General features: G+C 32.7%; 1 protein-coding gene across 11 annotated transcripts in view; it reads left to right on the top strand.

Moving 5' to 3' along the window:
• The window catches only part of ATF7IP (activating transcription factor 7 interacting protein), a 130,638-nt gene that overhangs the window by 97,076 nt on the left and 9,440 nt on the right, over positions 1-24,122 (top strand). For all 11 annotated transcript variants that reach the window (XM_074269119.1, XM_074269113.1, XM_074269111.1 and 8 more), the window contains 8 exons: positions 3,481-3,557; positions 4,038-4,123; positions 5,040-5,672; positions 8,987-9,051; positions 13,765-13,843; positions 17,981-18,139; positions 20,201-20,389; positions 23,822-23,934. In XM_074269119.1, the coding sequence (XP_074125220.1) occupies positions 3,481-3,557; positions 4,038-4,123; positions 5,040-5,672; positions 8,987-9,051; positions 13,765-13,843; positions 17,981-18,139; positions 20,201-20,389; positions 23,822-23,934 (1,401 nt within the window). The remainder of the gene's footprint in view (positions 1-3,480; positions 3,558-4,037; positions 4,124-5,039; positions 5,673-8,986; positions 9,052-13,764; positions 13,844-17,980; positions 18,140-20,200; positions 20,390-23,821; positions 23,935-24,122) is intronic.

Here is a 24,122-nt window from a genome sequence, read left to right as displayed (position 1 = left end):
CATAAGCCACAACTGGCATAACATCCAAATTCTTAAAGGAAAAGATAAATATATAGGAGGAAATAGTCTACTAGTGGGAAGAGGTCTCAACTTTGTCCTCTCAGAATTAAATAAATTTAAGTATAAAATAAACAATTCAAGGAGATGAATAAAATCTTTTTAAAAGTATGAATAAACTAGGTGGCACCTTTCCAAAAAAATAATAATTGGGCATAAAAACAATCAGATGCAAAAAAGAAAAACTCAAAATATTAAACCCACCCAGTTAGGACCATAATCCAATCAAAATTACACTTAATAAGTTGCTGTAGAAGCATAAATTAAAACTTAACAGGAAAAAGAATGAATCAAAGAACAAATCATAGAAACAGCATTTTTATTAAAGACAATGGTGTCAATGAGGCAACATTCAAAAATTTGTGGGATTTAGCCAAAACAGTATTTAGGGGAAAATTTATCTCTTCTATATTCATACATCAATAAAAAAGATAGATTAGTAAATTGGACATGTAACTAAAAATGCCAGGAAAAAACAAATATAATATGACTTGCCAAAAGTTTAAAATGTTTGCGAATCCATCTGTCAAGACAAATCTAGAGATTACATAACACAATTTCAAAATGCTTTTCACACAAATACAGATTTAAACAGTTGGGAAAATACTAATTGCTCATGAGTATGCCAAGCCAATGTAATTAAGGGATAATACTTAAATTAATTTGCTTATTCAGTACCATACCAATGAAACTACCAAATAATTTTATAGGAGTCAGAAAAGGTGGTAACATTTTCTGAAAAAACAAAAGGTCAAGAGAATTGATTAAAAAAAATTATATATCCAGCCATTCCAGACATAAAACTATATTAACAAAATGATAACCATTAAAATCTGATACTGGTTAAAAAATAGTGAAATAGATTTGATACACAATACAATTAATAAAAGTAGTAAAAGACCATAGAAGTCTTGTTTAATAATTCAGTTATGTTTTAAGTGTTCATGACCCCATGAATCATACTACACCAATATTGTCCATGAGATTTTCTTGGCGTAAACAAGCTGGAGCAGTATGCCATTTCCTCCTTCAGTGGATTAAGACAAACAAGTTATGTGACAGGTAGTAAGTAAATTATATAGCAAGTAAACTGCTGAGGCTGGATTTGAACTCTGGTCTTCCTGACTCCAAGCCCTTCCTGACTCTTATCCATTGAACCACCTACCTGCCTTCACAAGATGCTCTCAAATAGTTGCTATTCTAGTTCAGGCATTCATCTTTCTAATGTAGGCCACTGTATTAGCTCCCTAATTGGTTTTTTTGCTTCAAGTCTCTTCCAATTCTCTAACCTAGTTTCAAACAGCTACTAGAGTTAAAGCTTTAAAGTCCAGATCTAATCCATTTATTCTGTTGTTACAAAAACCAAAACCAGAAACAAACAAAAAGAAAAGAAAGGCAGACTTCTGTTTAGCATTTTAAAGTCCTTCACAAAATGGCTTCAAATAAACAGACTTATTGCTTTATTTTTTTTTTCAAATATAGTATTCTTTCTCATATCTCTTTGCCTTTGCAAAGGTTGTCCTCTAAGCCTGAAATGCAATTTCAACTTAGTTTTTGTCTCTTTGAATTCCTAGTTTCCTTTAGTACCTTCTTCATGAAATTTGTTCTATTCTCTCAAGCTGTTATTACCTTGCATTTATTTTGTTTGCATTTACCCTTGTGTATATTTTGTCACTTCAGATTTAATATAACCTCTTTAAGGGCAGGGACTATTTTATTTATATCTTTTTATTTCTGAAATCTGTAACAAAGGGCCCTCCCATATTGAGTGGTTTGAACCTCACCAGCCAGTTTATGTTATATCATAGGATTGAAAAGAATGAATGGCGATCTGAGTTTTTGATCTTCCTATGGACATGAGAATCCCCCATGATAATTTCATGGTCCCAGAGGTTGGGAATCATTATACCATATTTTATGCATGTGGTGGTGGTGGTGGTGGTGGTGGTGGTGGTGGTGTTTCTGTAAGATCAAGTTCCTTTTTTTTTGTTGTTGTTTTTTAAACATCTCATTTTATTTCACATAGGAATTAGTACAATAGAATTATTTGTTGGAATTTATAGATAAAATCTATAAGAAAGAAATGTGGCTAGAGGTAGCTGGTATGGTATAAGATCATTTACAAATGACTATTTTCTTAGTATATAACTAAATCACTTTGGGATTTTTATCCTTTCCATTGTGGAAATTATGAGAGGCAGTACTGGTCTTGAAGCTGGGAAGACCTGGGTTCAAATAATGTCTGATACATATAGGCTGCATTACTAGAAAAGTCTCTTGACCTCTCAGTGCTCCAGGTGCCCCTCTTAAGATTAAGTTGCAGAAAAACTTCCATCCTTCAATAAAATCCTAATGCCCCTCTTAAGATTAAGTTGCAGAAAAACTTCCATCCTTCAATAAAATCCTAAATCCAGGCCACCTTTCCTACTCTTTCTCACTATATTGTGGTGATTTCTTTACATGAGCTAAATCCAGTAGAAAATTTTGATAGTTCACGTTGATGTCTTTTCCTATTTTCAGCATCATTAGCATACTTGAAGTTGTAGTAAATTGCATGCTGTATCTCATCAGCTTTATCTTTCTATCTGTTATTATTTTGTTCAGCAACTCAGATCTCCTACAGTATATGTATCTTTCCATTACTATTTTCCTGTCATGGATCATCCTGTTCTTTCTCAGTGATTCATTTGAATCTTGCATAAGAATTCTTTTTGTTTTTTATTTTCCACATCTTATTATATAATAATTTTTTTTTGTGAACATTTGAAGCCATGAATTTATTACTGTCCCTTCTTCTTTTGATAATCTTTGTTCTTCCTGTTTCAGATCTTTCACTTTTTCTAATAAACACTTAGCTTAGGTGTCATGTATTCTTATCAAGTTTTTCTTCTCTTATTTCAGTTTAAAACCTTGAAAGTTTTCATGTAATTTGAAACTGGCTTTAGATGTCCAGGAGATCTTCTTTTGTAGAAATGTAGTTTCCATCTATGTCTTAGCTGTTCCTTTCTCTTCCCTTGCCTTACCCACATTTATTATATTTCAGTTTTCTTCTATTTATATTTCCACTTTGCTGTTTCAGCATCTTCTAATTATTTCATAATGTCTTAATTTAACTTGTTTTATTTCATAATATTGTTCCTTCAAAGTGATGTATCTTATTCTTTTTGAAATAAAATTATTTGGACTTCATTTTGGAAATTTTTACACAATTGCAAGATAACCCTATGGGATGATTGAAAACATGGTTGATTTTTTTTTTTTTAACTGAAATTTTTTTACTTAGATCTTCACTATCAGTTTTGGTGGTGGGAGAATGAAATTGAATTGAAATTTAAAAATATATAGCATCTGAAATTCTGGTTAGACTGTTTGAGACATAAAAACTTTTATGACTGCCTTTTATGTTTATGTTTTTCTTTTCAGAACCCACCAAATCCACCTGTGTCACCAGGGAAGTCATCTGCAAATGAAGTTGTCAGCATTAATAACTTAACCTATAGGTAAGCACTAAAAACTTTTTTGCATAATACTTACATTTGTAAGGAAGCCAGTTTGGATAGGAAAAAAAAATGATATAGGAAAAAAGTATATAGTATATATTGAATCTCTCTTTTTTTTTTTCCTCTGTTTTGTTTTTCTCCTATTAAAATTCAATATTTGAATTTAAAATAATTTTCCCCCAAAGATCATTGTAAAAAATGTTTGCAATTAAGTATTATTTTAAGTAGCTTAGAAATTATTGGGAAAACTTTTTTTGGTAAATTATATTTTTTAAATCTTCTTAATCTTTCCCTTCACATTGAAACTGACCAATGGATAATAAAACAAGCATACCCTAATTTTGTTGGCTGGAATTTGTTAATTTGTATTTGGAATTTGTTAATATCTCCTTTTGATACTTTTCCCTTCTTACTTATTGTTGTTTTTCACTGTTTTATGTTTACATACTGACAATATTGATGTTAACATTTATTCTGTAGAAATGCTGGCACAGTGAGACAGATGCTGGAGTCTAAGAGAAATATTGGAGAAAGTACACCACCTTTTCAAGCCCCTGTCAATGCAGGTAACAAAGCTCCCCAGAGTAAGATAAAAAAATGTGCATTTTTGCCTTTTTAAAAAAAGTGTTAAATTTGAGATGAATAAATTCAGATGGGGTATCATTTAGGTTTATATTGTAAATAGATGTCAAAATGTTTGTTCTCATGTGCTCATGACCTCGACATCAAAAATCCCTAGCATTTGAATAAAGTATATAATAGGTAGAAAGTATAAAAAATCAAAGAAATTACAGAAACCTAATAATACTCTGGTTCTTTTGCTTTGCTCTGGGCTTCAGTGCAATTGTCATCTTAACCCCTATTTAGTTCATGTGCCACATTCATGTTAATCTGCATTTATTCTTTTTGGTCTAAATCATTCTGGTTAGAATTAGACTGACTAGACTATGCATTCATGGAAAAACTTATTGCAAAGAATAAAACATACCCCAACAATAAATTTTCTGGTATTCAAATAGTTTTTACTATGACTTCATCATATTAGTTAATGGTGATAGTAATCTTTGAATTGGATTTCTTATTTTAGTGGCTTTTGAAATACACCTTAGATTTATATATTGCTTTTTTATAAATATAGTTACTATTTATTTGTTTCCTTATTTATTTTTCCTAGTAGTTTGCTCAGAAATTAATTAGCTCTTGACATTGTAGGTAACAAAACAGGCTTTTTGTTAGTACTGCAACTTTTCTTGCACATAAATATCATTTTCGAGCTCTCTTTGTACTAATGAATGCAATATAATTTTCTTCAAAAATGATTCTGATTACTCAATTTTTTAAATTCTAGATAAGGTTTTATAAAAATTTATATGCTATTTGCAAAATAACCTGTTAACATTTGAACATTTTATTACTTTAATCCAGTTGATAATTAAAAATGTGACTCACTGAAATTCATACTAATCTTCTCCCTATTTATAGTATCTTCAGCCAGTCTTGCCACTCCACAGACAATGGTTGGTGGTCAACCTAAATCTCAAACTCCAGTAACCTCTGGTTCCTTGACGGCATCAGTTCTTCCTGCACCAACTACGGCTCCAGTAGTTGCTTCTACCCAAGTGTCTAGTGGAAACTCTCAACCAACAATATCTTTACAGTCTTTGCCAGTGATCTTACATGTACCTGTTGCAGTATCCTCCCAGCCTCAGCTCCTACAGGGCCACACAGGGACTTTGGTCACTAATCAACAGCCTGGCAATGTTGAATTTATTTCTGTGCAAAGTCAGTCTACAGTTAGTGGTCTTACCAAAAATCCAACACCCTTGCCATCAACAAACCCCACCAAACCAAATAACAGCTCATCTGTAACCAGTCCTAGTATTCAGAGGAACTCTCCAGCCAGTGCTGCACCATTAGGAACAACACTTGCAGTACAGGCTGTTTCAGCAGCACACCCTATTGCACAAGCCACAAGGACTTCTTTACCTGCAGTAGGTACTTCAGGACTGTTTAATCCAGCCAACAATCGATCTATACAGATGAAAATTCCACTTGCTGCATTTGGTACTACTTCTACTGCTGAGCCTAGTAGTACCACAGTTCCACCTAGAATTGGTAAGTTATCATGGGTTTTTATATTAGTGTTGACAGTAAGGAAAATAGACTTTGGAAAATAAAATTGTGTCAGTGACTAGGCTAGAATTTCTAGTCACTTGGATAAAGAAACAGGGTAAATAGAATTCCCTTAGAATCAGTTAACCTTGACATCTATAAATAAGAAAAAAAGACCTATGGGCTTTATTGGGGGTACAGAGAAGCTAAAAATTGTGTACTACAAGTTTTTAAAATTGTAATATATCTTCCATGTATATCAAACAAGTTATTTTAGCTTTTTTCAGAAGTTATTCTGGAAAAATTTTCTTGCATAAAGAAAATAATTTTGTTAGGAGGAGGGATAGATACGAAGTCTCTGTTCATGTGGCTTTCAAATTCCACCTTTTCCACCTGTATTTCCCTAAGTATCTCCAAAAATAAGACTATCCTAAAATCTTAACTAGTTTGTGTTTATAGTGCAATTGAGGTATTTGGGGGCTAAAGGGGTGGGGTGTTTGGGAAGGAGGGGAAGACATAGGAAATAAGTTAGTATTATCAAGATTTATTTGCCATACAAAATCATAATGTTTTAAGAGTGTATATTTAGATGTTAAAAAAAAATTATTATCAAATGCTCATAGTATACTCAGTTTAATGTCTAATCGTTTAAAAATTCAAAATCCATGTAAGTAAATTTTACTTTCAAGAAGCCACATCTTTGCTCTCATCTTCTGATCGTACTTCCTCTTGATTATTTTCAAAAGTCCAATGTGTCAAGAGGCAGATTCAAGGGTTATATAAATTTTCCCGTTTATCATTCAGAAAATGATGTTCAACAAACAGCTTCTAAAGCAAAAGACACCTTTTCAAAATAAAATATCAAGCATATTGTCATAATCAACTTTTCATTTACTAACTATACTGTATCTTACATATGCACATATGACCTTATCTGTTCAGTAGCCTACTCCTTGTCACCTTGTAAGTACTGATAACCATTACTCTGTAGTAATGATAAATATTACAACTAGGATATAGTTCTATGACATTTCAAGACACAAATACTAATTTAATCATAATTTAGGTCTGTTGACCAAGACTCATCATCAACTCAATTCACAAACGCTATATGTGCAAAGTTAGAGAAGCCACCCCAAATGTTCATAGAAACTATTTGGGTTTGACCTGTGGCCAGAGCGTTTTGAACTCATATTGGTCTGATCAGCCACAGTCAGATACACTAATTTGAATCTCACATAGGGATGTAATTTTGGTCCCCTTTGAGAACAAAAGGCTACAACCAACCAACCACACCAGCAGAAAGCTAGTGAAACAATGTGTGCTACTTTGTCTTTGTATATGTGTCTATGAATAATTTGTTATAAAAAATATTTAAAATCTTATCTTTAGATTATAAAGATATTGTTAAACTTTTCATTTTCAGCTAAAAAAAAGAGCTAACTTATTCTATAAAATATGAGAAAGCAAGTAGGAAAGAGTAGGAATTCTCAATTTAGTTCAGAAAGTTCATTTTTATGGTAGAACATCATTCTCTTATGAACTTTTCAGTATTGCTAATGTGTTTACAAATATAGTTATAAACAAGTTTGACTAGTAGTAATGCATTTTAATAATGTACTAGTGGTTTAAATATACTGTAATTGTTCTATGTAAACAGATCCATATTTCAGGATGAATTTAATTTTGATGGCATTTCATACTTGTGTGAACATTTGTATGTTATTCCAGTCATACACATATGTTAATACTCTAAAAAGATATTTCTGAATCATAAGAGATTAAATTGTGTCTATTTGATTTTACTTTCATGCATTTTAGTGTAAATACGTTGCAATTAGTGATCCATATATAGCCTATCTTTTAACATTATTGAGCAGAACATTATTCTAATCAAGAATCTGTTATTCAACCATGTAATCATGTGGCCAAATCTCTAGTTTGGTTTCTTGATATTGTTCTCAATACCAGAATATCAGGATGAAGCTTAAAGAGTTGATTGTGATATGGCCATCTAGCATTCATTTATTATTACTACCAAAGGAAATGTATTTTAGAATTGAGAACTATAGGTCTTGTCTGATCTTGACCAAAAAACCAAAACCAAAAAATACCTTTTTTAGACATTATCCTCATTTTACAGGTGAGGAATCCACAATTCTGAGAGATTTAATGATATGTCCATGATCATAGGTGGAAGTTGAGTTTAGATATTTGCTGCCTACCTAAACATAGTAGTCTTTCTGCTATGAACATATTGCTTCACAAATCACCCAGGGAGTTGTGCTAGAAACTGCTTAAGTACTTATATTCATCTGAGATTGTTGAATTCATCTTTGAGAAATGCCTTAATAAAAGCAAATGCTTATAAAATCTATTCTTTAATTAGACTAATTCATTCTAAATTTAGAAATATTTTGGAAATCTTTTTTAAAAGAAAAATTTTTATTCCTCCTTTGTTGGCCTATGAATAAACAAAGAAAATAGTGCAGATAAAGTTGGCTGTTATATTCATTAGTTTTAGTTTCTTCTGTTGCTTTCACCAAACATGTTTAAGTAATAACTATTTTCAAGAAAATTTGAGAATATAGTGCCCTCTGTTAGTTAAGTAAAAATTTGCATTATTTTTTGGTGGTGATTGTTTTATTGATAAAAGAGTATGGCAAAAACATCCCCCATATATCTTTGATTAACTGATGCAGTTGGTAGTCACTCGTCTCTATGTAGTTTCAGAAAAATTGCTTTGGGATTGGGGCAGAAAGGGGAGGCTAAGTGATGGATTTGTGATTTCACTGACTTGGGAAACTTCTATTGAGGAAACTTCCTCTAGTAGTATAGATCTCTATCTACTAAACAACTTGCTTAGTCTGACACACTTAAAGATTGTGACCTGACAAGTCATATAATCAGTATCTGACTGAAGTGGAACTTGAACTTAGAAATTACTTCAGTTTTTTTTTTTTTTTTTCAGAAACTTAAGTACTTGTATATTCAGTTTTCTTATTATATAGCAATTATCAAACTAATTAAATAACTAAAATCATCACTTTGAATATTGGGAAATGTCATTTAGCTATGTATTTTGAGAAACAATTAAGATTATTTCACACTACAAAAATGATTCATTTGATTAACAGTATATTATTATTTAAATTGTCTTGGATTTTATCATCTCTGCACTAAAAGAGTAAAATTAAATTAAATGTATTTTTTAAAAAGAGAAATTTTTAATTTTCTGGGAACTGTTCTGGTTGTTGAAACATTTGTTATGCTGTGTGCCGCTCTAGTTGAAAGGAAAATTGTTTTTGATTCCTTAGAAAACCAGACCAACAAAACCACAGATGCTTCTATAAATAAAAGAGCAGCTGAAAATACACCACAGGTAGGATTATTCTTCATTATAAAATCTCAGTTAAAATCCACAGGGGTATATATATTTCAGTTATTTCTCTGATGACATTTTTAATCAACTAACTTTTACAACTGTTTATTCAAATGCTTTCTTTTATTTCTTATATGGTTGACAAGAAGTATATTTTCTTCTACAGTGACACTATTACAAATGTTTCCAATGTTTCCATTATAGTTCTTGTTTTAGTATATTGCTTAGCTGCTTCTTGGATTATACACATGAATTCTTAGAGCAGTCTCCTTGAGTACCTTGATGTACTACTAAGAATTCTACCTTCACAAAGGAAAATACCTGGTTTTTATCTTCCTTCTATGAAAAAAAATCTTTTCTTGATAAATTGTTTGTAGTTTTTTTTTTAATCATTTATTCGTCTTCATCATCAGCTGCAACTTTTAAAAAGGAAGGTCATTAACCAACACATCCTTATTCATCCATGGCTACTGATGTGCATAATATCATATGCCACCTTCAGAAAACTTAGCAAGGAAGAAATTCCAAAACTCCTCATGAAATGGATAATATAAAATAATTAGTATTCTAGAGAATTCAAATTACCTATTTTTCTCATTAATATCTTTTTCTTTGTGCTTTTTCCTTCCAGTTCCTTTTCTTATTGTTATAACTAACATTTCTAGTGTAATTTTGAGTAATAATAGTGGTAATGAACATTTGCTTTACCCTGATGCTATTGAAAAGGTCTCTGTAGCTTACTTCCCTTAACAGATAATGTTGACTCTTAGTTTTAGATAAAAAGTGTTTTAATAGGAATAATAGTTGTATTTTGTCAAAAGCTACAGTGGATAACAGTATTCTTTAAAAAGGAAGGAAATGATGTTTTGCTTTGTTACTCAGCACAGATTTACCTCAAGAAAGGAATAACTAATAGTGCAATTTTTGTAAGCAATACTCTACAATATCTTAATTAGAAAGATAGAAGGACTTTCTTTGGTTTCTATAAAATTAGAACATAAAATGAAGAAAAGGAAGAGCTGGTGAAGAAATAGAAGGAAAAGGAAGAGAAAAAGACTGTCACAGAAGTATGGGTTCCAATACCATTCCTTAGGCACACTACTTTTGAGTTTGGAAAGTCCATCAGATCTGGCTTCCCTTGTACCTGCAATTTTAGTCATACACCTCCACACCTGATGTTTTGTAGCATATATTTGCAGAAAATTACAAATACATGGTATTATAATAACAAACTAGCACCATAATTCATAACCAGTCTTGAAAATATGATATGATATAGATAAGCTTTCCAAAATATAGGTGCAGATATAATAAAGTTCCCCGCCATTAAGATTTTTGTTCTCATATCTTTTTAAGTTTTTTGAACTCTTAGGTGTTAAAAAAAAAGTGTCTTACAAGTAAGGAACATAATTGAGGGGCAGAGTGGTGGTCTTGTGATAAGCTAATTACTTCAGAAAGGTTTAGTAACTTTTTTTTTTTCCCTGAGGCTGGGGTTAAGTGACTTGCCCAGGGTCACACAACTAGGAAGTGTTAAGTGTCTGAGACCAGATTTGAACTGGGGTCCTCCTGAATTCAGGGCTGGTGCTCTATCCACTGTGCCACCTAGCTGCCCCTGTTTAGTAACTTTTATAGTAGGTTGATGCAAAACCATAAGAAGAACCAAGGTTCTTCTAATATTAGTTGAATACATAGGCTTAGTAGGTTCCTTCTCTTCATCTTAATCTTCAGAGTTATCACTTTAAAAAAAAAAAAATGAAGAAGAAGCTGAGCCCAGAGTATTTGCAGATTTGGGAGATTTTTCCCCCAGCAGAGGTTGTTAAACAGTTTCATTCTGCTGATGAGGAATCAAAATTGCCTACATATGTCTCATTACTAACACTCCTTGAGAGATTTCTCAAGTAATAAGATCTCATTCTGACTTCATTAATTGGGATTTATGATAAGTTAAATATTAGGAAATATATTCATTTTTTATATTATGTAAAATTATAAATTGTAGTTATTTAATTAAGATACATCAGAGCACTTTTACTTGGGATATGTCCTAAATTCTTTTAGAATTATTGTGGTAAGTAATAAATCTAATTTAAAAAAGAAAAAACATTTCATTAATTCTTATTTTTCACAAGATTAAATTGAACTTTTCCTTAAAATCATTAAAAGTTGGTGAGTAAACACTTTACTGATTTAAGTAGGAATGTAGATATTAATAGATGTTTTATAGATAGATAGATAGATCGTTCGCTATAGTGATGTGTCCACATTTGTTCCATGAAACCAACTTGATAAGTTATGTGTATTTCACAGTAGGGAGCTTGCAAAATGTTTTTGCTCAGAAATAAGCCACATTGAGTTATGTATTATTGATTCTGTATAATATGTGTGTGTGTGTTTTAATTCTGTGACCTATTTTTTAGAAGAGTGTAAAATCAGGGAATCTGAAAAGATTTTGGAACTTTGGGAGGGAAAGAGCAAATAAGTGCATTTACATGAAATCAAAAAAATAGTTGTCTCACTTTGCCTGAGTGTGTCTGTTCAGAAGAATTTGGAAATGCTTATTGTAACCATTATGAAGCTAGTTTTCTCACATGATATATAGGATTGCTTGAGATGGCTGATTGTGAGAAAATACTTGGATCTGACTAGCTTTCTAGTCAGGGTAACCAAGAACCTTAGTTAAATGTTCCTAATTAGCTGATAGAAATGGTCCGGTTTTCAATTTTTGTCATTTCTGGATTCAAACAATACAATAAAATTTTCTCCTATTTCTCACAATTGAATAAAATTTCTTCAAAAGACAGAAATTGTACCAAACAAGATATAGTCAGTTGTAGTTCACTCAGTTTCCATAATGAATCACTTGAGGTCCTAATCCCTCAATTCCTTTACAAATAACATTCTCACTCCTATAAACCAAGAATGATTTCTGCTACATGTTAAAGTATTTGACATAGGTCTAGAAAAGTATTTGAAGTATTGAAAAGTCTGCTTCTCTCCCCCCCCCCCCCCAATAACTCTAGTGAGAGACTTAATCCAAATTCATTAATAGCTCAATAATATTTTATATTGTCTGATATTCTTTAGTGATGAAAGAATTGAGCAAATTTAAATATATAAAGATGGCCATAGAATTAATTCAACTTTTTAAATTAACATTTGGATTTAATAATTGATATTACTAATTAATAACCATTTAACAATAGTTAAAGGGTTGTGTTTGAACTTAATAATTGGATTAAATCAGTTGTAATTTGTTGCAATGATATACACTGTTAGTATCCTCTACCATTACATCTTTTTTTTTTTTAATTGAAGATTTTTATTTTTTTAATTTAGTTTAATTTTATTTTTTTGCTGAGGCAATTGGGGTTAAGTGACTTGTGCAAAGTCACACAAGTAGGAAGTGATAAGTATCTGACACCAGATTTGAACTCGGGTTATCCTGACTTCAGAGCTGGTGCTGTATCCACTGATTCACCCAGCTGCCCCAAAGCTTTTTATTTTCAAAACATATGCAAGGATAATTTTTCAACATTAACTACTAAAAAACCTTGTATTCCAGTTCCCCCACTTTTCTCCACTCTCTCCCCTAGATGACATGTAATTCAATATATGTTATTGAATTTAAATTATCTGAGGTTTCCATTATAAAGTTTATAATTCATATCATATTAAAGATTCTCACACTTATTTAATATTTTTAGCATTTTTAATAAATTTGTTATTTTTGCCAATTTTGAAGCTTGAAGACAATGAAAAATCCTTTCCAGAAGTTGTTGTGTCTTTACTTAGCAAAAGATGTGATTTGTTTTGTTTAGGGTTTGATTTTCATCATTTTCTTGGTATCCTTGATTATGGAATATTTTTCAATTGAATTGTGCTCATTGAAGAGAGGAAGATTATATTAAACTTTTTCTGAGACATTCATTTTAGTGACAGGAATTGCTACAGAATGAGTATCTGTGTATTCATAAGAATCTACCCCTTCTAACCAATAATCTAATATGATTTGTAGAACTTATTAAAATCAATCACTTCTCAACCCTAGCTTCTCCTGTTTTTCCCCTGTTTCCTTTACAGAAATTATCTGGTCTATCAAGGGGTGAAATTAGTTCTGGGATAGGAAAAGAACGTTAAAGTAATAGTTATAATTGTATTAAAATGAATCAATGATAAATTTTGAACCTGAAGAAAACTTCCTGAGTTAAATTCCATTAGAAGGTTTGCCACAGTATGAATTTCTGTGTGTTTTAAAGAAAATTAAAAAATGTCAGTAGCTTTTCCTATGAATAAGAATTTGAAGAATTGAAATACTGTATATTGTTAATTCACTCTTCCATTCTTTAACTTTTTTTCTGAATTCATAATAAACACTTTAACAATATATTTCTGCATGGGTCATACACTTGATTTATCCTTTCTACAATTATTAATATATAATACATTTTCTGTAAAAAGACTCTACAGTATCCTACCTTTTCCTCAAACATCTTTTTAAAGGTATATCATTTATTTAAAGTCTGGATAATGCCTGCTACTCCATATTCCTCCATGCCTTATCATAGCTCCTTCCACCTTCCATTTAGTGTCTAATCTAGACTTTTCCAACTCCCCTTCCCTTTTTGCTCCAGCCCAGTGTTCCCTTTCCCCCCTTTCCTCTTCTTTCATGTCTCCTCAGTTGCCTTTGCAAAATGCAGAAGTTTTGTCTTTCAGAGTGGAAAAGCCACAAGCAGTGATTCAGGAGGTGTCATTGATCTCACATTAGATGATGAAGAAGTTGGTACTTCCCAAGGTAAGTCCAAAAAGTTCCATTTTCTACAGAGTGTTTCACATTAATAATGATCAAAAATAGTCTCTCGAGATAAATCTTGAAAATCTTTCATTTCAAAATTTTACATAATGAACGTATTCTTATTGGTATTCTTAAAAGAAACACCAGAATGTTCTGATAATTTGGCTTTGGGACTGCTTTTACTTTAGTTATAAAAAGTTAATTTGTTTGTGTGCTATCAGAAACTGATTTAAATATAAGTTAACAGTTCACTTCCCTCAAAAAAAAAAAAAAAAAAACAACAACAACAATTTAGGCTTTATCTTTAACCTATCAGAATTTTTAGGTATTATAAAGTATCAAAATCTGCTAATTTTCTCAGACTTTTTTCCTCTTAAAAATTGATTTATTCATCAGTTTAGCTGTTCTTTGGAAATTAATATTTAAAAAGGAAAACTTGTTTTTGCTGACTTTTCAACTGTTTAATGCAGTTCTGTTTTGAAAGAATGGAAATCCTTGCTATATGATGCATGAGGCTTAAATTGTAAATTTTGACTATTTTAGAAGTGGCAAGTAAAATTATGTATTATTTAAAATCCATGAGGGCAGAGCTTAACAAACAAAACTTAATAAACATAGAGTAGGCAAGAAGTTAAGAGCATAATTATAAAAGACAGCAAGAAGTGCTATTCTAGCATATTTTCTTCCTTCCTCAAAGAATTCAGAAAGAATGGCTTTCATTCCTTCTGAATTCTTCTCTTACAGTAGGAAACTGGCATATATGTTGATGCTTTTTCAGAAAATCTTAATGTCCCATTTCCTCAGTTCCTTCAAATCCCAAGACATTCCTTCATTCCATCTGGAGCACGGGGAACCCTCAGCCACATAAGGCATGTGAAATGGTCTGGTCCTGCCAAAGCAACCACAGGCAACAGCAACCTCCCACTGCTCGAGTTCTTTAAATGGATAATTTTGTGGGGCCCACAAATGATTTTAAAAATATGCAAATAGTTCTTGGCAGAAAAAAGGTTTCCCATTCCTGATGGTAGGAGAAGCTAAATAGCACAATAAATTGAGCACCAATCCTGGAGTCAGGAAAGAACTGAGTTCAAGTCTGGCCTCACACTATGCAAGTAACCTTTATTTACTTCAGTTTCTTCAAATGTAAAATCAAAAAAATAATAACATCTACTTAACAGGGTCATTGTGATGATCAAATGATATATTTGTATAGCACTAAAAATAATGCCTGAACATTCTAGGCACTAAATAATGGTTCTTCCTTCCCCCATCAGATATGGGTAGTAAGGGGATCTTACCATTCATTACCCATTAAGGATCCATTCAATTGATTAAAGACTGGTTATTCCTCTTTCTGACACTGACCTCCTATTATGCCAGCCCTTTCTAGGCTTCCTTCTCTTACACCTATTTTTCCCTTCTTTTAAAACTCTTAATCCCTCTAATCCTCAATACTTTTTCAGTCAATTATCTCTTCTCTACCTCAACCCTGTAATTAGTAATTCAATTCTGCATTGTCCTCTACATTATTCTCATCTCCTGTCCTTGATATACTCCATTCTTGGATGACTCCTATCTATCTCCACTAAAGTACTGTCCAGTAGAACTGGAGAATTTTATAGACTCGTGCTGGATTCTATAACACTGCAAGTATGGATTATCTGTTATCAACTAGGCAGACAAGGCAGTGTTAGTCTTTTCTTTCTCTTTCTCACTATTTCCCATTGATGATCCATCTACAGAAGATATTCCAGAAGCTTCTCCTCAATCCTCCCATAAATTCTGATTTCCCTCTCAGGTGAAGCCTTAAACCTTCTCTTTACTGTATAAATTGAAGCCACTCACCATGAGAGCCCTGTTTTCCCCCCTCTTCACCTCAGAATTCCTTAACATCATTCCTTTTTCACTCTCCTTTTTTCCAATCTCTGATAATGAGGTAGATTTTCTTAAGCCGATCTTTCTACATGTATCCTTGATAACTTGATCCCTTCTTGTCTTCTCTATCAGATTCCAGTCTCTAACAGACTGCAGTCTCAGTCATTCTCCATCTCTCTCAAATCCGGAGCCTCTTCCCTTTCTACCAGATTCTCTCATTTCTGTTAAGGGAGTGGTTTCCCTTCAATATTCTTCACCCAACATATTCATTCACTTTCAAATCTTGCCAGTTTCTACCTTCACAAATCTTTGAGTTCCATTTCTGTACCACTTCAGTTCTGACCTCACTAATTTCCCTCTGTATTTGCCCTAATACTTCTTTGGTCTTTCTGCCTCAGGCCCTTCCTTATTCTTATTCTAATCCACCCATTTCCCTATAGGATTTTCCTCAAGCACAACTCTGTGGGCCTTCTTATTACTTGTTTAAAACTATATGACTCATTTGTTTGATCTTTAATAACTTGCCTCAAACTTTTCTGACTGGCTGATCTGCTTGTTCATTATTTAGTTCTCACATTCCATAGTATCTTTGCCATTGAGGGTAGGATTGTTTCATTTTTTGTTTTTTTTATATCCAGTACCTTACGCGTGCCTGGCACATAATAGGTGCGTGTTAGACACTTCTTGTTTGCTTGATAACAGTTTGTTACTCTTCCTCATAAAAAACTGTGACATTAGTACAGGATTAGAATCAAACAACTCATTTATTCCTGAAATTTTGTAGATTAACTTGATTTTCAAAGAAACAAATGTCCTGTTTTAACTTCATAAAAATATCCAGAAAGTATGAGAGGTTTTGAGAGAATGCAAATGGATTTTGTCCTGGGAATCTTATCAGCCATCAAGGTTTAACCAGTCACTGGTATTTGCATTTATAATTTTGGTGTCTACGATAGGAAAAAGACTTTATTTTAAAACATCAAAGTTCTTGATTAAATTTCATGTACTTTGAAAGAGAAGATAAATTTTGGATATCCTTTCACTTTAAATCATACCACATAGCTTATGCCATATTTAGTTATAAGCTTGTGCCCTTCTTTCTGGGGCAGACAGATGATGACATGGATGGTGTACTGGAAAAATTGATTGCCTCATTACAGGTATGTACCTTAAGAAAATGATTGATAAAGAAAATTAGATCCAGTGATAATTAATGGTAAACCTAAGCATATGAAAAGAATATTGCATGGATTGCAGCATTGAATTCTATTTAATTCAATACGGTTATTACAAACCATCAAGCACATAGGATGCAAGGATAAAAACAGCTCCTTCCCTCAAAGACCTTACTTATTCTAGAAGAGTTATAATGTGTACACATATAAGTAAAAAAGAAGCACTACCAATTGAGAGCAAAGGGAAGTAGGAAAAACTTTAGGTTAGGTATAAGGGGGCATCTGAGCCTGATTCTTGAAGGAAAGGGAATTTTCTGAGAGGAACAGGTGAGGAAGCATTGCATTTTAGGTATGAGGCACATAACGTGCAAAGACAAAGAGATTTGGGAAATGTCTACCTATTAGGACAGACTAACAAAACATTTGATTGCATGAACAAGGAGTAAAATAAAGTGTTTGGAAATATAAGCTATAGTCAAATTGTAGAGAGCATTTAAAGTATAGGCTGAGGAGTTTGTGCAGAGAAAATATGAAGACACTGACAATCTTGATAAAGGAGACTGAAGTTATCAAACCTGCATATGTTGGAGAATGGAGAGACTGGAAGGGCAGAAAGCTTTCACAGTAGACTAAGTAAGAGGTTATAAGGGTCAGATGGAATAGTAGAAGCAAGAAATGTCTCGATAGAATTGGCAAGATTTGGCATCTGATTTTGAAGCTCAAGGCCCTTGGGGAAGCTATTAGAAACTCCTGGAAATGTTAGTTTCATTTGTAAAAGAAGATTTTGCAGACATTTAATTCAAAATGAAGTTGTTGCAGTCAACAAGATTCTTGGCTTTAATCTGAAGAGATAGAATTCACTCTTAAACCTAAATGCAACCGTAGATTATATTTGTTATAATCACATCACAGCTCAGTTTTCAATTAAGTAAAGTGGAAGTGGTACTTTGCTACTTGTGATTAGAAAGCAATTGTTGACATCTCAGAGGGTGCTTACATATTATATTCTCATTACCTAGAAAAGAGAAATTATTTATCTTATCCCCGCCTTCTGGTTTTCTGACGATGAATAATCTTTCATTAACAGATCCAAAAAAACCAAATCATACATCTGTGTCATCAGCGGTGAGTCAGCCTACTCAGCCTCTTCCTCGTCCATTGCAACCCTTGCAGCCTGCTCCTTTGCAGCAGACTGGGGTGCCAACAAGTGGACCATCCCAAACGACCATACACCTACTACCCACAGGTATTATTTGTTTTGTAGCTTTATTTAATTTTAATTGGATGAAATAAAATCTTGGGGTTTGCTTTTTATTTTTAGGGAATTTGAAGTCATCGTGGAGGGATGTCATATAGGGGAATAAAAAAAGTTGAAAAGAATGAGATAGTTTAGTATTAAGTTTGATTAATATTTCTCTTTTCAGAAGTAAAAGTTTATGTGAGATAAAAGTTTATGAGATCTACTATCCACATGTTAAACTGATTTTGGTGCTTTCCTTTCCCAAAGGAGATGTTCACTAGCGCCAAATCCACTCCATCTCAAGAAATCTTTAATGAGATAACTCAGGATTTTAACATCTTAACCTATCCACCCAGAACTGAATGAAAGCTAGCCAAGAAGGTAGCATTTCCTTTGTGAACCTGCTACAACAGAATATGTTCTGATTTAAGTTTTCCAACTTGAATGTTTATCAGCTTTAATATCTTTTGTATCGTTTCTACTTTTCCCTTAAAACCAGAAATAAAAGCAAAGATTAAAGAGAGAGAGATAAAAAAGCAGTTCAGTAAAATTAAGTAATATATCAATAAATCTGACTATGTATGTTTGATACCCATAGTATCTCAGCTGTACAAGTAAGGGAGGAAATTTCATTTTCTGGAGATGTACTTTGATTTGTTGTTGTTAGAACCAAACGCACAGAATGTGACTTTTAAAATAGTTTGTGTTCTTGTATGTTTGATTAAGAGTGAAATGATTTCTATCACTGTTCCTTCTACTACTTTCATAGGTCACTAGACCATGACATAAACTTGTGAAAATGCAAAAGTGATTAACATATTTCATATAACATTTATCAAATTACTTACTGAAAAATCATTCATCTCTATTAGCTATTCCTGATGATTCTAAATTGTCAAATTTTTGTGAAAGAAGCTATATTTAATGAATGTATTTACTTTTGTCAGTTAAATGATCTCTTAAATTTATTTGTAGCTGTGTTTTTGTTTTGTATTTAATTGCTGGAATATGTTTCAATGGTACAATAGTTACTCAACCATGGTTTAAGGCAAGGACTTTATGCTTGTTATGTTTGTATCTCTTCTTTTGCCTATCACAGTGCTTTTACAGTAGGTGGCTGCCATAAGTAAGTGATTTAATAAATGGTCAAGTGAATGATTGTTTATGTAACAGTTTCTATGGAAATAGTTTAAATTCTGAGGTTTCTTGCTAATGGATCTTAGTTGCTTTCCTTTTCATTATGTCAGTTTTTATTGAACTTAAGGGGTTTTTTTTTTCTTCTTAATTCTTCTTTTGCTATTGGAGTGACTAATAATGCAGAAATAACAGGGAAAAGGTGGAAGAAAGAGGGATGTTTATTAGTGAGAATAAAAGATTCAGTGGAGTTGTCATTGAAAAAGTGAAATGAAGAGGCAGGAGAGGGTAAAGAAAAGAAGAAAATATTGTAGTTGTTAGGTATCTTGAGCTTTGGTCTAAGGAAAAATCAATTTTTTAAAACAAAAGGTAAACTTGAGTAGCAAAGAGAAGGGAAGTTAATCTTATCTTTTTTTAAAGTCAGTTGGGTGGGGGGGAGAGCAAGACTTTTAGTTATTGAGTCCTTAATAAAGAGCTCATAGCCTAAATCTAACATAGTGGAAAACAAGCCTTCAATGGACTTTTCCTACTAATAAAAAGTTATTCATGCAATTGTTGAATGAAGGATGCTATTCTCTTATTTTTTTCCAAATATAGAAGCCTACTTCCCTTCTGTTGATATATTATCCTGTATTTTTCTTTCTTCCAAAATGGAAAAGAGGGAAGCTCCTGAGCTTAGAATTTCTCTGTGATGTTATATATGACTCAGTAGCATAAGATATGACAAAAGATATTTTGTGAATTTTTGTTAGCTCAAAAATTCTTGTATGTGTTTAAGTATTTGACATTTTTTCAGATTTATCTATGATCTCATTTTAATGCTTTCAGGTTAGTTTTCACACCAAGAATGTTGGCTTTTATTATAGTAAAACTTTTTTGTTGTTGTTGTTGTTGGTTGCATATTTGTTAGTGTCTTTTTCCATTTCCCATCAGCTCCAACCACCGTCAATGTAACACACCGGCCAGTGACTCAGGCTACTACAAGACTCCCTATTCCAAGAGTTCCTACAAATCACCAAGTGGTTTATACCACTCTTCCTGCACCACCAGCCCAAGCTCCAGTAAGAGGAGCAGTTTTGCAAAACTCTACTGTACCTATTCGACAGGTCAATCCTCCAAATGGTAAGGGGACACCATTTAAAATAGTTACAGATAATTGACTAATGTTTAGAAAAGGATAATGTTAAAGATAAAACAGCAAAATTGTCTTTAGAGACCAATAAAATTTTGTTTTCATTTCAACAAGAAACTAAACTACAGAAAATTTGGTCTTTTACATTATCTGCATACTTCTCTTTCACTCAGCTTTGGGTTAACTGATTTGTTACACATCAATTCAACCACAGAACTAAAATTTAAGCATCCATTATTTATCCTAAAAATATATTTGTTTATATCCATAAAAATATACTGACTCTAATAGAATCAGATATTATTCTTATTAAAAGTAAATATCTTTTCTCCACATTCAGAAAACAAGACACACAGTCTCTGATAACATGTGGAATATTCTTCAGTTTCAGGAGAGGAATAGTAAATGAGAAGGAAGGAGATAAAGAAAAAAGACTTAGGTAGCTGTATTACATTTTAAGACTTGATGGGGGGGGGGGGGGAAGAAAAAAGAACCATCTGATGAAAGGTTTGGGATTGCTTCACAAGGCTAGGCTTTTTAAAATTCTCCTTACACTTTTCACTTCTTTCTCCTGTATTTTTGTTTTGCTCTGACAGGAAATGAAAGGTCATGTGTTTGATTCATTGGTGAGATATTCTCTTAGGATTAAAACTTTGTTATAGAAACAAAGAATCATGGAACCTCATATTATAGAAGGGTCTTCAAAGACCATATTGTCAAATTCATATCTGAACAAAAATTCATCCCTTCTGTAACATTCCTTGCTGCATTTGTGTGAAAAACTTGTATTGAAAGGAAGAATCCATCCCCATCATCCTAATGTAATCTCTTTTTAGTTAATTTTTTCTTATATCAATACTAACTCCTCTGCAACTTTTACCTTTCACTCCTAGTTCCATGCTCTAGTTATCTTGTAGAGAAATCTAATCCTTCCTCCATGTGACAGTACTTCCAAAACTTGAAGACAACTCTAATGTCTCCTTCTAAATCTTCTGTTCTCCCATCTATATATGGGTTGGACTTCAGACTTTTCACCATCCAAATTTCCTTTCTCTGGGTGCACTATACATATGTAGCTAATTAATGTTCTTCAAGTGGAATGCACAAAACTAAACACTGCTAGTTAGGGTAAGCCCAGACCAGGGAACAAGAGTACATTCTCCTGACTAGTCTTGGCTACTTTTCCTCTATTAACAGAGTTCAAAATTATATTACTTTGGCTGCCATATCACAGTATTCGCTAGTAAAATTTCAAGTATAATCTTTTTTCTAAGTATACCTCTCTTCCCAATCTTAAATTTGTAAAGTTAATTTTTAAAATTTAAGCTCAAGAGTTTACATTTATCCTTATGAAGTTTCATTTAACTTGTTCTTATATCCTTTTGGATATTGACTTTGGATATTTACTATTCTTTGCAGCTTTATGTCATCTGAAAATTTGAGAAGTATGCCACCAGTCCCTTTATCCATATGCAGTGTTTTACATCTAGTTCAAACATACACACACAAAAAAAAATCAACTTGCAGTCTGGGCAAAATATTTAAGACTTATAATGAACTACTCAGTCAGATACTCGGTATGACTCAATTGTATGATTTTGACAGTCAGGAAAGCTTGTGTGCTCTTTGGCCACATTAAGAGGAGCATCGTAGCCAGATCTAGAGATTTGATCGTCCTGTTCTCCTCTACACCGGGAGCAGGATTTCTTAACCACTTTTGTGTAATGGACTTCTTTGCATTATGGTGAATTTTATTGATCTCAGGTTAAGAATCTTTCCCCTAGAGTATTATTTCAGATCTAGGGACTTAGTCAGTTGCTCACTTGAGTCTGACTCTTACATGACCCCAAGGACCATAGTATTCTAGGCCCTTCTATTCTCCACTATCTCTTGAGGCCTATCCAAGTTCATGTTTGTGGTTTTCATGAAACTATTTATTTCATTTTCTGAAGTTCCCTTTTCCTTTTACCTTCAATCTTTCCAGCACTAGGTTCTATTTCAGTGAATCCGGTTTTCTCATTATCTGGCTTCAGCTTCTTTATATTTCAGATATACATTTGACCTTTAAATGTATAGCCTGAATTAATTTCTTTTAAGTATTGATTCATTTGATCTCATTGCTGTCCGAGGAACTCTCAAAAATCTCCTGCTTCACAATTTGAAAGCATTGATTCTCTGGTGATAGCTTTCCTTATAGCCCAACTTTCATAGCCATATCTCTATTGGAAAAACTATAGCTTTGATTAGTATGACCTTTTGTCAGCAACGTTTAATGTCTCTGCTTTTTAGTATACTGTCTAGGTTTGTCATAGCTTTCCTTCCAAGGAGCAAGAATTTTTTAATTTCATGGCTGTAGTCTTGATCTGCAATGATCTTTGAGTCTTAAGAATACAAAATTTGGCTCAGCTTCTTCCATTTTTCTCCCTCAGTTTCCCAGAAAGTGATGGGACTAGTTGTCAAGATCTTTTTTTTTTTTTTTTTCAATATTAAACTTCAAACTAGCTTTCCTTTTCTCTTTCACCCTCATCAAGAGGCTAATTCTCTTCACTTTCTTCCATCAATGTGGTATCTTGTACATATCTGAGATTAATAGTATTTCTCCCCATAATTTTGATCTGGCTTTTGATTTATCCAGACTGACATTTTACATGATGTACTCCATATATAAGTTAAATAAACAAGGTGACAACATGGAGCTTTATCATACTCCTTTTCCAGGCTTAAACCAATCAGTTATTCCATGTTTAGTTCTAACTTTTGCTTCTTTGCCTGCATACAAGTTCCTAAGGAGCAAGTAAGGAGCAAGACTGCATTTTGGTGAATTTACTTTTCTGGGCTTTTCTCTAACTTGTAAATGAGTGAATTGGAGTTGATGGTCTTTAAGATTTCTTCAGCCTTCAGATTTTCTATCTCTAAATGTCTGAAAAACTATCACATGAAAAACAAAATGAAAGAAAAAAACTATCATATGGAAGAAGAATTGCATGTGTTCTTGGCCCCGGAAGACAGAACTAACTAGAGATGACTAGAAACTGTTAAAATGCAGGTTTAATCTTAATGTAAGAAACTTAACAGTAGAGTTATCCAGAAATGGACTACTTTATGAGGTCATGCCTTCTCTCTCATGAAAGGTCTTTAAATAAAATCTAGATGACCACTAGTCAAATGTGATGTATAAAGTTTCTTTTCCAACTACATGTTTAAATACAAGCCCCCTGAAGTTCCTTTTAACTTTTAATATTCTGTGAAAATATAAGGAATCAAAGCATTTTAAGCCTCATTTTTTCCTCTGGCTTTTAAAAAATTTGAACAATTAGGATTTAATGTGATTCTTTGGTTTCACATTTACTACATTCTTTAATCAAAGTTCCACAACACCTCTAGAATAGATTGATGATTATGTTTTTTATTTCTTTTGGTAGGGGTCACAGTGCGAGTGCCGCAAGCAGCTACATATGTTGTAAATAATGGACTAACCCTTGGATCAACAGGGCCTCAGTTAACAGTACATCACCGACCCCCACAGGTGCATCCTGTAAGTAATTTCTTGGCATTACTAGATCATTAACTATACAAGTAATAAGTTTAGTTGTATAGAGCATTAGCTTCTGAGGGGGGGGGGGATGGGAAAGTGAAATGAAGAGGAATGGGGAAAGGGGGGATGACAGAGAGAGAGGAAGGGAAGGAAAGATAGAATTGTTTTGATGTCATTGACATTAGAAA

The sequence above is a fragment of the Sminthopsis crassicaudata genome, chromosome 5, assembly GCF_048593235.1.
Source record: "Sminthopsis crassicaudata isolate SCR6 chromosome 5, ASM4859323v1, whole genome shotgun sequence".
Lineage (NCBI taxonomy): Eukaryota > Metazoa > Chordata > Mammalia > Dasyuromorphia > Dasyuridae > Sminthopsis > Sminthopsis crassicaudata.
The sequence above is the reverse complement of the archived record's forward strand: the minus strand, read 5'-3'. Positions and strand labels throughout refer to the sequence as shown.